The 13,056-nt window shown below is 36.8% G+C and overlaps 3 protein-coding genes across 4 annotated transcripts; 2 read left to right on the forward strand and 1 right to left on the reverse strand.

Annotated features, from left to right (window-relative positions):
- Positions 1 to 2,048: 2,048 nt before the first annotated feature.
- LOC117624999 (OPA3-like protein) lies at positions 2,049 to 5,188 on the forward strand. The gene is made up of 4 exons (XM_034356551.1): positions 2,049 to 2,543; positions 3,103 to 3,237; positions 3,772 to 3,858; positions 4,721 to 5,188. The coding sequence occupies exons 1-4, from the start codon at positions 2,415 to 2,417 to the stop codon at positions 4,877 to 4,879; spliced, it is 510 nt and encodes a 169-aa protein (XP_034212442.1). The 5' UTR covers positions 2,049 to 2,414; the 3' UTR covers positions 4,880 to 5,188.
- A 2,084-nt stretch (positions 5,189 to 7,272) lies between these two features.
- On the forward strand, positions 7,273 to 10,374 carry LOC117623884 (transcription factor VOZ1). 2 transcript variants are annotated; one of them, XM_034354898.1, is made up of 5 exons: positions 7,273 to 7,450; positions 7,977 to 8,238; positions 8,434 to 8,583; positions 8,764 to 9,286; positions 9,402 to 10,374. In XM_034354898.1, the coding sequence occupies exons 2-5, from the start codon at positions 8,011 to 8,013 to the stop codon at positions 9,953 to 9,955; spliced, it is 1,455 nt and encodes a 484-aa protein (XP_034210789.1). In that variant the 5' UTR covers positions 7,273 to 7,450; positions 7,977 to 8,010; the 3' UTR covers positions 9,956 to 10,374. The 2 variants fall into 2 exon arrangements, with proteins under 2 accessions (XP_034210789.1, XP_034210790.1); XM_034354899.1 differs by lacking the exon at positions 7,273 to 7,450 and adding an exon at positions 7,464 to 7,650.
- A 384-nt stretch (positions 10,375 to 10,758) lies between these two features.
- On the reverse strand, positions 10,759 to 13,021 carry LOC117623885 (transcription elongation factor 1 homolog). Its single transcript, XM_034354900.1, has 5 exons — positions 12,849 to 13,021; positions 12,097 to 12,225; positions 11,868 to 11,938; positions 11,138 to 11,159; positions 10,759 to 11,027 (listed from the first exon to the last, which is right to left on the reverse strand). The coding sequence occupies exons 2-5, from the start codon at positions 12,207 to 12,209 to the stop codon at positions 10,961 to 10,963; spliced, it is 273 nt and encodes a 90-aa protein (XP_034210791.1). The 5' UTR covers positions 12,210 to 12,225; positions 12,849 to 13,021; the 3' UTR covers positions 10,759 to 10,960.
- Between the last annotated feature and the right edge of the window lie 35 nt (positions 13,022 to 13,056).

Raw genomic sequence — 13,056 nt, forward strand, 5'->3', positions numbered from 1 at the left:
ATGGAGGGTTTTTTATAAGGCAGTGTGTTAAAAATGGAGATGGGAGAGGACTAATCGTGGCTGTTGATCCATCTTGCGTTATCGACGGCTGCTTGGTTTGGTGGGCTACTTTAGTTGCGGATCGATGACGTGGAAGGTTTTTGGGTTGTGTCTGAGCGCGAGTTTGAAATTTATGGCGCGGATATAGAAGAGACTACAGCCGCTGATTCCGTGGTAATCAACGAGTGTAGTTAGTTTAGTGTTTCGGGTGGTATGGCCACGGATCGAGGATCGGTGACGTGGCTGCCTTGCTGTATTTGGGAGCTTGGGCTGCTCAGTGATTGGGCTTTAATATCTTATTGACTCCCTTCTGTTGCGTTCTGAAGTTATGGTTTTAAGGATGCTTCGATATGGGCTTTTCATGTCAAGCAATCGTGCTATAAATTAGAGGCGATTCCAAAATTTTAATACAAATTATAACACATTAGACCCCACCTCCATAGCAAATTCGAACAATTGTTCAAGACATTTGACTATGGCTGGTGTTCGAATGGATTGGATCAAAATAAGGGATTCTAATTCCTATCTAAAAAATGTTGGAATAAAAATTATGTTCCAAAATATTTCGGAATTTCAACATCCATTTTAATTCTGAAAATTCGGAGTTTTTAGAAGATTTCGGAATTTTATTGACAATTTAATAAATGTCCAACTATTTGAAATGTTAAAATTGAATAAAAATTACAAAATCATAGGAAAAACTCGAAAAAAATTTATTATATATTATTACTTATATGTTATCATATACCCTTTATTTTGATGAATGAACTGAAAATTACATAGAATTCTAAAATGACGTAATTTAGATTTCCATCATTTCAATTTTTGGTTATTGAAGATTTCTTCTGGCAATTGAAGATTTCAATGTTTAGATTTATGTATGTTGAATTTTGTAAATGGAACTATGGAAATTGTGAAATGACGCATATTTTGGTGAAAATTAAACTAGGGAATTTGATGCCTCAATTTTCACGATTTTTTATGCACATCATTTAATAAATTTCACGCTTAAGTTACCAAACAAGGGAATTGTCAATTTCTCTTTTTTAATTTTTGACTTTTAGCCAAATTCATAGTTATTTTCCTTAATCCAAACGAAGAGTAATGAAATTACTTGTCTATGTATATTTGGTCATTAAGTCATATTTAGTTCAACATAAAATTAGTCATTATATGTAGTTTAAGCGGAAAACCCCAATGTATTTCGAAATTGATTTGGACTTGCCAAAATTGGAAATTTTTGGGTCCAAATCGGAATTTCCAATCCAACTTGCACCCCTACATTTGACAAATTCTATAGGATTTTCAACATTGTTTTTATCACATACCTATCGTGAAATCAATCAAGTGGTGGACATTTTAGATAAAAAGGACATACTTATGTGGATTTGTGTATTTGGGTTGAGAATTTTTCCAAGGAGGTTCTACATAGGAGAAACACTTGTGTGCAACGGGGATAGGTTTAGGGTTTAGCAATGTTTTGCTATTCCTGGCCAATCGCGCTATGACACACATGATATATTTTTCACTTGGCATATCGTGCTTGCAGTCCCGATCTCTTGGACCACAGGAGTCCAAGAGATTGTGGTCACCCACCGTTGGATATTAATCCAATAGTTCAAAATGATATATATAAATGCAATATGACATAAATAATTATTACCCGATTCAAGTCATAAATGAGTGAACCGTTGAATTTATATCCAACGGTGAGTGACCATAAATCTCTTAGACTACAGGGGTCCAAGAGATCAGGACTGATCGTGCTTGTCCATGATAGCAAAACAATGTTATCTTCGTTTCACACAAGTTCTTCTGGTTACATAAATTATATTTTGACTTTTATGGCTTAGATCCCTCGAGAATGGCCTCCAAAAAAGTAAGTCAATGAAAAAGTTTCTAGCATTCTCTTTAAAAAAAACCATTTTATAAAATTAATTCCAAATATTTCATGGTCTTGAGTAAATTTTATTTTCCAAAGAGGCCATTTTCACTTTCAACCGTCCAAATTCATGGGAGTGGAACCAAACCAAAGTCAGAGCCAGCCGAGACTACAAAATTGCAGCTTCCATTTTCCCCAAATCACCAATTTCACCAATCCACCATTGTCTACAAATCGACTCATTCGAAACCAATAAAGAAACCCCATTTTCCCACATGTCTTCTGCTTCCTCTGACCTTCTTCATTTCTCTGCTCTCTTCCTCTCCAAGAAACTCACACACCCTCTGAACCAGTCAACCACACAATGATATACAAGCAGCCCATTTTGAACTGCGTTCTGACCATCGATTGAGCATTTGGTGCTTATCCTTATTAGCTTCAAACCAAGGCAAGAAGAATAAACAATTGTATTTCTAAATCGGCTTGCGCAGCCATGGTACTGCCGCTCCTGAAGCTTGGGACTTTGCTCCTAAAAACTCTGAGCAAACCCGTAGCCGCCAGGCTCAAACAGCAAGCTGGGTTGCACCCAAGGTTCCGCCAGATCATCGTCAGCATGGCACAGGTATGTATATCTTGTTAGTGTTATTGCTATTATTTTTAGCAACGATTGGGAAATTTTGAACTTGAAGATATTTGATATCATTGCAAATGATCATTTATATTTCGTTAACATATGACCACAATACATATTCTTTGTCCCATTTGTTGATAAATTATTCTTGCCCCCATTTGAAATCTACTTATTTTTTCCTCTGAAATCAATACAGTCATAGCTTTTTTTGTTGCTACTTCAATTTCTGAGCTACCCATATAGTGCTTGTAAATCGCATTTACTTTATCATCCCAATCAACATATGGGTATTTGTGTTCGATAGAGTTGTGAATTTTTTGTTGACAATGGTGTATAGCTCACCTTACTGTTATGCTGCTGGAGTTGAACTCCTAGTTCTACTTATATGGAATCGTTCTTTCAGGTTTCTGTTACTTTTGTTGCTTGTAAATGCATATTGGTGTATGAATATGACATTACAAACACTTATTTGTCATGCTGATTTGTTTTCGAAATCTACTTTCATTCTATGCATTAAACTATGTTTTTCTGTCTAATTTATTGGAATCAGGCAAACCATCAAGTCACCACAAGAATGCAAAGACGGCTCTATAGTCATGCAACTGATGTTGAGATTCGCCCTTTGAATGAGGAGAAGGCTGTGCAGGCTGCTGTGGACCTTATTGGGGAGCTCTTTGTTTTCTCGGTAATTTTATTGCTAGTTACTCGGTTGTGCAATTTCTCAGAGCTATTTTGTTATTCTGATTAATTTCTGATTTCAGTTTATCAATACACACAGAAAGACAGAAAGCAAAAGATAAATATGTAGATTTGGGCTTTGTCTCATTATGTGCATATGTAGACATGTGAACCCATTGCGAGTCTGCATGTAGATGATGAAAGTCAAGAATCAAGATGTGTGCTTGGTTATAATTGTATGCATGTCCCTGTGTAACAAGAAATAAATTTGATTACTTTATTGTCACTCAACGACTCAAAAAGCTGGTGACTAATCTTATTGGGGAGTCTTTGAGAATATGGCTTCCTTGTAGAACTACACATGCTCTGTAGGTGGGAATTATGTGGATGCGTTCGTATATAACACAGGGGGTGTGGTGTGGTGTGGTACTTAATGTGCCTAGGAATCTGACTGACTGGCCATATTTGTCCCACTAAAACCAACTGTATATGTATCGTTTGTTCCATGATTACTTACATGTCTAAATTTCAATATATATAGGTTGCAGTAGCTGTTTTGATCTTTGAAGTGCAAAGAAATTCTAGATCAGAAGCCAGAAAGGAGGAATTACGCAAGCAAGAACTGGAGGTATTGTGCAATACCTTCTTCGTTAAAATGATACTGACTCAATGTGTTGATTTGCATTTATATGGCAACTTTCACATGCAATCATTTCATAGATCTCATGAGTTGTATAGAATTTTATTCAGTTGCACATTTGCCTTCTTTTGAACACTTGTTTTGAGCCTCCAATCCTTTTCAAACTGCTAATGCTGTTCAATGCTGGCGATCAAAATTGCTTGCATTTCATCTGTATATCTTTAAATACAGAAGATGTACATTTTTCCACTTACTGAAATAGTCCAAGTCCTATTCCGAGATCAATTTTGTTGCTAGATTATAGTGGAAATGAACAAAGGAGATTGTAATTAATTCTCATGTTAGGTTTACCTTTCATTCGTGTGCAAATCGCTATCCTTTCTTTCCCGAAAAGAATAAACAGGAGAATGTCTCTCTCTCTCTCTCTCTCTCTCTCTCTCTCTCTCTCAGATGTTCACTCTCTCTCATGAACGAAGATCTCATAAAACTAGACATATCTAGCTTTTCCTTCTAAAGCCAAATTAAAGCTAGACGCCTACATGGGCCTATATCATGAAATGATCCTTACAAGCCAAGGCACTCTTTAGGGAAGAGCTAGTCTAAGGTATCAACAAAATCTTCGTGGATTATCATGAATAGCCTAGGATGATTTTAGTGACTCTGTTAGACTTGTATTTTGAAACAGAATCGTATTATCTCCAATCTATTACCTAACTGTTAAAGAAAAGGGCACTGTCATATTATTGAAGCACTATAACTTGTTTTGGGTGATAAAGTCTTTAACAATGTCTTAGAACCATACCTATAATTTTTTATGGGCATAACAGACAGAATGTTCACCGTTTTTCAGACAATGAAGCAAAGAGATGAAGCCTTATCAAGAGAAGTAGTACTTCTTAGGGCAAAATTTGAAGAACTGGAGAAGCTTGCGAAGGGACGAGGACTTAGTGGTATCATCAACTTCAAGCGGGCTGAAACAGAAGGTGCAAAGACAGAAAAACCAGCCTGATCTGGTCACAAGATTCATAAAATAAATCTGGTTTTCAACCCAATTTTAATTCATAGAATGCTTCCCTCTTCACAGAGGGAAAAATTTTCCCCCTTAATTCTTTTAACCAAGGGTCATAATTTCAGATTGGTGACCGGCTTCACTGTTTCCAAATGTAGATTAATATAACTGAATGAAAATTTGAGGGCTCTGTTTGATTTGTATAAACATTGTTAAAAGGAAAAAAAAAAAAAAAAAGGATGCCAAACTAGTGATGGCTATGGTGGTTTGGCATCATTGTTCCATCCAAGTGATGGATCATTTGAAACAGATGAGATGTCTATTGTCTATAGTTTGGCCAGCTGTTGGACATCCAAGCCCATAATTTGTTTTTAGAATGCAACACTTTTTCTCATTTGAAGACAGCTTGAGCAAAGAGATATTATGATTGAGTAATGCTACATTTATTATATTTTTATACTGCATGATATGACATGTCCATATCATATGCTATATCGATTAAATCAATGAAGGGCATTTTAATAAAGAAAATTTAATTAACAGTTTTTTTAAAGTGTTAATAAATCATTTAAAAAAAAAAGTTAAATAATTTCAATTGATGTAGTTGTCCATCACATTTGTCATATAAAGTGACATGAGAATGTAGTAAAAGTTGCATTATTTCATTATGATTTCAATTTGCCGAAAGCTTATGCTGTTGACTCTTTTGGTGCTGCTGAGACCTACAAGTTGGTTTTGCATGGCTGTGCTCTCTTTTCTTTTCCCCCTATACTTCAGTGGGAAAGTGAATTTTGCTATTTATCTTGAAAATCCATATTTTATTGGCTTTTTTTTTTTTTTTTTTTGGGATACCAGAGCTAATCTTTCTCGTTAAGATTTGGCAATGGGATTGAGTCACTGTCAGCTTTTATATATTCCCTATTTGATTGGATTAATCATATTTTAAAGCAGGTGAAGTTGTTCCTTTTTATATTTTTTTTGATATTTACTAAAGCACCAAAAAAAAAAAAAAAAAAACTGAAAAAAGAAAGAAGAATACTCTCGCATTTTGACTTCAATGCCGGACATACAGCATTACATGATGATGTTCATGTAATAAAATTGCAGCCTTTTCTTCTTTTATTTTTTTGGGTACAAACTATGAAGGAAAAAAGTTTGGGACTGATAAAGAGTCTCCTCGGATATAAAGTTTCCTTTTTTACTTTTTAGCAGCAACTATTTCCCCATGTATCTTCACCAATTTACTAATCCAGTCCTTTTTATTTGTTTTTGTATTGTATCATTATCACTTCTTTAACGAGAAGAACTCGCATGTCACGAAGATAACATTATTTTGCTATTCTTATCCAATCATATTTCGTCATGTGAAAACGAAATATAATTGATTGGAATAGTAAAACAATGTTATCCCAAATTTTTCTTCCCTTTAACAGCCTAACATTATATCTAAAACATAAGATGCTGATTATCTTGAGTAGTGAGCATACACATAACACCATGCACAACCATCCCTTTAATTATCTTCTATCTAAAAGGTGGCATCCAATTCAAATAGGAATCTGGTCGATTGTAGTGGATGCGCTCTTTATGCCTTCCTTGGTCGACTTGTCTTTCCCTTCTCTCCCACAGACTAGCGATACTTGATTTACTATTGAACCTATAATCCACACGACTTTTTTTTCTATTAGATTATCATCCTTTACAGCTCTTCCAATACACCAATTCAGTTTTAACATGTTACATAGCACCGTCGACGTGGTTTGCAATTTATTATAAAGAGGCAAAGTGACAACGTGTCGAACTCTAATCATAAGTGGAATAATATTTATAATTTAAAAAATATATATAAATGATTGTCTAAACTACAAAAGGAAGGGAGGGTTTTTCATACACACACACTAACAAAGTGTCACGGCGGTTTGAACTTTAGACTACTAATATACAAATTAATGTTTTTTTCCACTGATTTATAGCCTATTGACATAACTCTAATCAAAATGAAATTTGCAAAAATCTTGTATACACAGAGTAATCAACCTCGTCATACATATATATATATATATATATAATGTAAAAATGTGAGTTCATTTTACTCTTTTTATAGATGTTAAAATTTAACCTTTCCAAACGAAAATTGAAAAAAAAAAAAAACTTTAATCTTTTCTTTTTCATCCCTTATATTCTAAGACTTATTATTATTATTATTATTAAGATATTTGTTATTATTTATTTTTATAAAGTTAAAAGGCACTTTCTTTTGGTAAATAAAGGGTAAACAATCCGGACAAAAACAAAGAAGAAAAGGAAAAATAAAAGAGGGTAAATTGGACACCGATCCATCCCCATTTCAAGATAGGGAAGCTATAAAGCCCTACCAACAAAATCATTCCTCTTACTCTTCACTGCCCGCGTTCACATTGGCGCATTACTTTCACTTTCGCAGTGTGAGAGCGAGAGCGAAAGAGAAATCACTCATCCTACAGAAGAGAGAGAGAGCCCTCAGCCCAACACAAATCCACAAAAGGAAGAAGTGTGTGTGGATTGGAAATTGGCATCAAACACTTTGAGGAGGTAAGCATCTCTTTTTGGGTCGAATATTTCACTTTCCCTTTCTTTTTTAGCTTTCTCGCTTCACCCCTCTGCTTGCTGCCAAACCCTTTCAAGCCTTTGCGATCCCATTTCTCTTTGGACAATCGGAAGAAAATAAGCTCCGATTAACTGCTTTACTCTTTCTCATATCAATTTGGGTTTGCTTGCTTCTGTTTATAGAGGTTCACTCTCGTTCATATAATTAGTTTCCTTTAAGTTAAATTAATTTAACGAATTTGGTCTCAACTTTTGGTGATTTTTCGTGATTGTTATTCGGAATTCAGGTTTTTTTTTTTTTGGGTTTGTTTTATGTACTTTCCAACGAAGTCTACCTGAAGATTTATTGATTTTAATATGGTTGTGTGTGTTTTGTTGAATTATTGAGGGCTTCTGGGAATCTGAGGTGGGACTGTAAAGTCAGTGCTTGGTGTTTCTGTTTAAAGCTCAAAAATTGTTGATGGGTTTTTGATATTCTGACATGGGTTTGTGTTTGATTTGTGAATTGTAGGGTTTAAGAAGTGAAAGCGGGGGCTGGGTTTGTGATGAGGAAGGGTTCCAAGAGTAATTGCAAGTCTGCTTCTCATAAGCTTTTCAAGGACAAAGCAAAGAACCGTGTGGATGACTTGCAGGGAATGTTCATGGACCTCCTATTCGCCAGAAAGGAGAGCCGCTCCACTGATGCTGTCCTCCTCGAAGAACAAGTCCATCAGATGCTGCGCGAATGGAAAGCCGAGCTAAATGAGCCCTCACCAGCTTCTTCCTTGCAGCAAGTTAGCATCATGATCCTATACAATATACATATATTTTTTCAGTGCATATGTGGAACTAGATATTTAACGGCAAGTTTGTGTATCGACATATGTGATTATCCACGTATGTAATACATCAACTTATGGAATATCTTGGTTATGCTTTTGTTTGAAAAGTTGTGGTTGTAAAATTGTGGTGTTTATCGCTAAATATAGGGCGGCAGTCTTGGTTCGTTCTCTTCAGACATTTGCCGGCTGTTGCAGCTTTGTGAAGAGGAAGATGATGCCACTAGTCCATTAGCTGCACCGAAGCCCGAGCCTAATGATCAAAATTTGCAAGTTGGAGAAAGTTTTGTCTTTCGTGAGGTTGTCTTCCCCTCTTCTTCTTTCTTTTCTTAACTGTTACAAAAATCCTTTATGGGGGTTTTGTTTCATTTTTGCTGTCTATCCTATCTATAAGCTTTATAAATTTTAATTTCCTTGAAATGAAATGTCAATCAGTTTGTATTTGAGCACTCACCGGTTATTGTAAACAACATATTTCAGGGATTTACTGTGAATCAGGGGCAACATGAACTTGGCTTCCCGTTGGCTGATCAGTGCAAAAGCTCCCCTTCGGGAGTTCACAATGCTGCTGCTAACAATTTGGAAGGGGCTAATCATTTGGACTATCATCAGTATGAATTGCATCAAGAGTTTGAGCACAACTTCTATACTTGTTTTAATAGCACAGCTTTGAGTGGGGAAGATGCGTTGCCTCATGTTTCTGCTTATCTACCAAGTATTTGCCCTCCACCCTCTGCTTTCTTGGGCCCAAAATGTGCACTTTGGGATTGCCCAAGGCCTGCTCAAGGATTGGACTGGTGGCAAGACTACTGCAGTAGCTTTCATGCTGCTTTAGCATTGAATGAAGGACCACCTGGCATGGGTCCGGTCCTTAGACCTGGGGGCATTGGCCTGAAGGATGGCCTACTTTTTGCTGCTCTTAGTGCGAAAGCACAAGGAAAAGATGTCGGTATTCCTGAGTGTGAGGGAGCTGCTACTGCAAAGTCTCCATGGAATGCACCTGGTAAGTGCATTGTTTTTTTTATATACTGTTTTTAATCTTCGAGTTGTGAAAATTCTATAGAAGTCATGAGTTTCTTTCACTGTGAATTTTATCTGATCAATCTTTGTGATTTCAGAACTCTTTGATCTTTTGGTTCTTGAGGGCGAGATAATTAGGGAGTGGCTCTTTTTTGATAAGCCTCGAAGAGCTTTTGAGAGTGGTAACAGAAAGCAGAGGTCATTGCCAGATTACAATGGACGAGGTTGGCATGAGTCGAGGAAGCAAGTGATGAATGAATTTGGAGGGCTGAAGAGATCCTACTATATGGATCCTCAACCCCTGAACCATTTTGAGTGGCACCTTTACGAATATGAGATCAACAAGTGTGATGCTTGTGCCTTGTATAGATTGGAACTGAAACTTGTTGATGGGAAGAAGAATTCCAAGGGGAAGCTAACTAATGAGTCAGTAGCTGATCTGCAGAAGCAGATGGGAAGGCTTTCTGCCGAGTTCCCCTCGGATAACAAGCGCTGTGTCAAGGGCAGGGCCAAAGCTAACGAGAAGGTTGGTGTTGGAAATGTCTATTACACTCCAAATCGAGGGGGAGCAACAAATGGGACATTTGACTATGGGATTGGTGCACCATACGACTATCTTGTCGAAAATGTCAATGGCTACTATCTAACTTAACTGAAAGAAGTTTGATGGGCGTGAATAAGTTGCATGCTCATCCTTAGTTGATAGTTTATATTAAGCGGCGGCGGGGGTCATGCATTTTCACTTCACTTGTCGAGGGTCTTCCGTTTTCTTCCACTCCAAAGTCAAGCTCATTTTTTGCTCTATGGACATACTGTGAATAGCTCATCCTCCCACGGAATGCCGCATTAGACTGTTCTGGACGCTGGAGCATATTCTAACTTCTGCTCAGTACAATTTTATAACTAATTGTCACCGAAACTGGAATAGGTTGGATGGAACACCATTGCCACAATTATTCTATCTTGGTCTTGGTTTTCAAACATTTATGCAAATTGTGTAGACGTTATGTTGTCCTTGAATGGTATATATCTGCAATATGACCCTTCTATCTATTTATGTACTTTCTTCTTTTATCCTCCTTTAAATTTTAAAACAATCACTCAGAAATCTGATGCAATAGCAGCGACAGGATAAGGGGATCATGCATAAACCCAAAGCTTAAGAGTGGAGAGTTTGGCATGACGATGATGACGTATGGCTCTGCTGACCGTAATAACTTAGCATTTAAAAGGAAACAAATGCATTTCCCGTGACAAATAATAAGTGAAACATTTGCATTAGAGAGGGCTACAATTCTCATAAGCGTGCTTAAATTAAATGCATTAGAGAGGGTCACCACACCATTGCATCATGCATCATGCATCATGCATCATGCATCATCCATCATCCATCATGTTAGGTTGGTCTGTAGTTAGGTTTGCCTTCAGCTTCAGCCCCCATTTTTTCCAAAAAACGAGAAGCTATCATACATCATATATATTGCATTGCATCACCATCACATAGAAGTTACATAGTGATATTTTGCATTACATAGGGATTGGAATCTCTAAAGATTTAAAGAGCATGACAGGCATGGTTTCAAGATGGATTAGCAAATTATTCAATACAAACTGATTTCGCCCGATATAGTTAAGCTCCCATCAACCTGGCTTTCTCCTAAGCACCTTCACCATCATCTTCGAGGTTGTTAACTCTCTCACATTCATCGATCCATTCACTGTAGCTGCAGAGTTACAACTTTTGCATGAGTAATTATAGCTGCGGAGTTAAAACTCTCACATAAATGAGTGTGTGAAAAAGATGGAGAGAAACAGAGAGAGAGAGATTACTTACACGTCTATTGGTTCAGATAAAGCTGCAAATACAAGAAGAAAATCAGAATTGGTTATAAAAAAAAATAAAAAAACTGCATACAATTCTAAGAAATTACATTGTCATAACAAGTTTCCAGGGCAGACATAAGTAGAATATATGGCAACACAAAACTCATAATCTGATCCTGAAATGAGGGTCTTTCAGCGATTCGCCATGCCCCCCCTTAAGCTAAATGCTTACCAAACCTCAGGGAGACTAGAATGAGTTGCCTGGGCCCTAGCCTAGACTTACTAAGAGTTTAAATTGCTCCGTAGGATAGAAGGGCAAATAAACTGCATTAATGCGATTTGGCTAGTGGTATTGCCCTTCATATAATTTTCAATCAGGTCAACTGATGCCAGCATCACCACTACGGAAACGAAATTTCCTTAGTCCTTTTTCTGTGAAACAAAGACAAGCTTTTTCCGCCCATCCCACATTTCCCTGTTTGAGACTGCTTTTCAGTAGCCCAGTCCCCGATTGGAGCCATGGTTTACCCAGCAGTGCTTCATATCCTCCTTAGCCAAAGTGAATCAGTGATTAAAGGTGGCTAAACCCAATATCATCCCACAGGCTGTGTTTTTACTATCCCAAATTTCCAGTGACAAACATTATCTAGTTAAAAATCGACTCCAACGAAAAGGAATATAAGATTTCAAAATACATGAACAAGCATTAATCTGCCAAAGGTACCAAGTGTTGAACAGACCTGTGATAGTAGTGCTGAAGCTCTCTTGGCATATTCTGCAAGAAGCTTCCCCAATCAAGTTCTTCATGTCACTGAGGTAAGATAAACAATAAAAATGAGTTACAAGACTAGAAAATCTAGAATCTTGACGCTAAATATGAACCTCCCAAACTGTTTCTGGGCTATGCATTCCTTTACATACGGTTAAACAGACTCATAAATCAGACATGAGATTGAATAAAATGCTCACATGCGGCATTCAACACTGGTGCCATGGCTGCAGAAGGGACAGCTGAAGACGGTGTCAAGCTTGTCCATCCGCTTCTTAGGAGGCGGCTTTGCCGATGACTTCCTCTTCCCCATTGCTCAAATCCTTTCTCTAATGTCAATATCTCATCATTATGGAAGAAAGTTAGTGCTTAAACAAGAATGTTGCTAATTCCACCTTTAATTCACAGCCACAGCCAAGTATTTCAGCCTTTTACAATGGCTCAGCATAATCTCATCCCCATAATTGAACATAAAAATAAAAATAAAAATAAAAATAATAATAATAAATAAATAAAAAGAAATGCAAAATTTGTTACGATTACGTTCGACACAAAATTAGCACAAACATACCAAAAAAAAAAAAAATCCAAATGTAAACTCAGATCACTTTTAATAAATATAATCAGTCCAATGGCAAAATTTGCTTTCTTTGCTTTTGAAAATTTAAACCCTACACTACCAGATTATGGTTCACAAAGAAGAAAAAAGAAACGCGAAAATTTCATACGATCACTTCCCAAATTTTGTTATTTTTCTTGTTTTCTTCATCCAGAACAAGAAGCACATAAAGTTTCGGATTTTAATTTTTTTTTAATTACCTAAAGTGTACATAAGAACTACTTTTCCTTTTTCCTCTTCGTTTCTCGGCAACCAAACAGGTGTATACATGCAGAAATTGCATCAATCAATCCCCAAAGAAACCATTAACAAAAGAAAGAAGGAAAAACTTACGGAAATCGATGAAGAACCAGCCGACTTGTTAACTATTGTTGCAGATTTTGGATATCGAAGTGTTTCCCCTCCACCTGTGAATGAGAAACGCTTTAAAATGTGCCCAGGAGAACGAAGCGGTTCAAGCGGGAACCGAAACGACGTCGTGCCGTTTCTTACTTAGGATCCGATTAAATTAAACCCGACCCAAATATAGCCCATTTTCAAA

The sequence above is a fragment of the Prunus dulcis genome, chromosome 4 (genome assembly GCF_902201215.1).
Source record: "Prunus dulcis chromosome 4, ALMONDv2, whole genome shotgun sequence".
NCBI classification, from domain to species: domain Eukaryota; kingdom Viridiplantae; phylum Streptophyta; class Magnoliopsida; order Rosales; family Rosaceae; genus Prunus; species Prunus dulcis.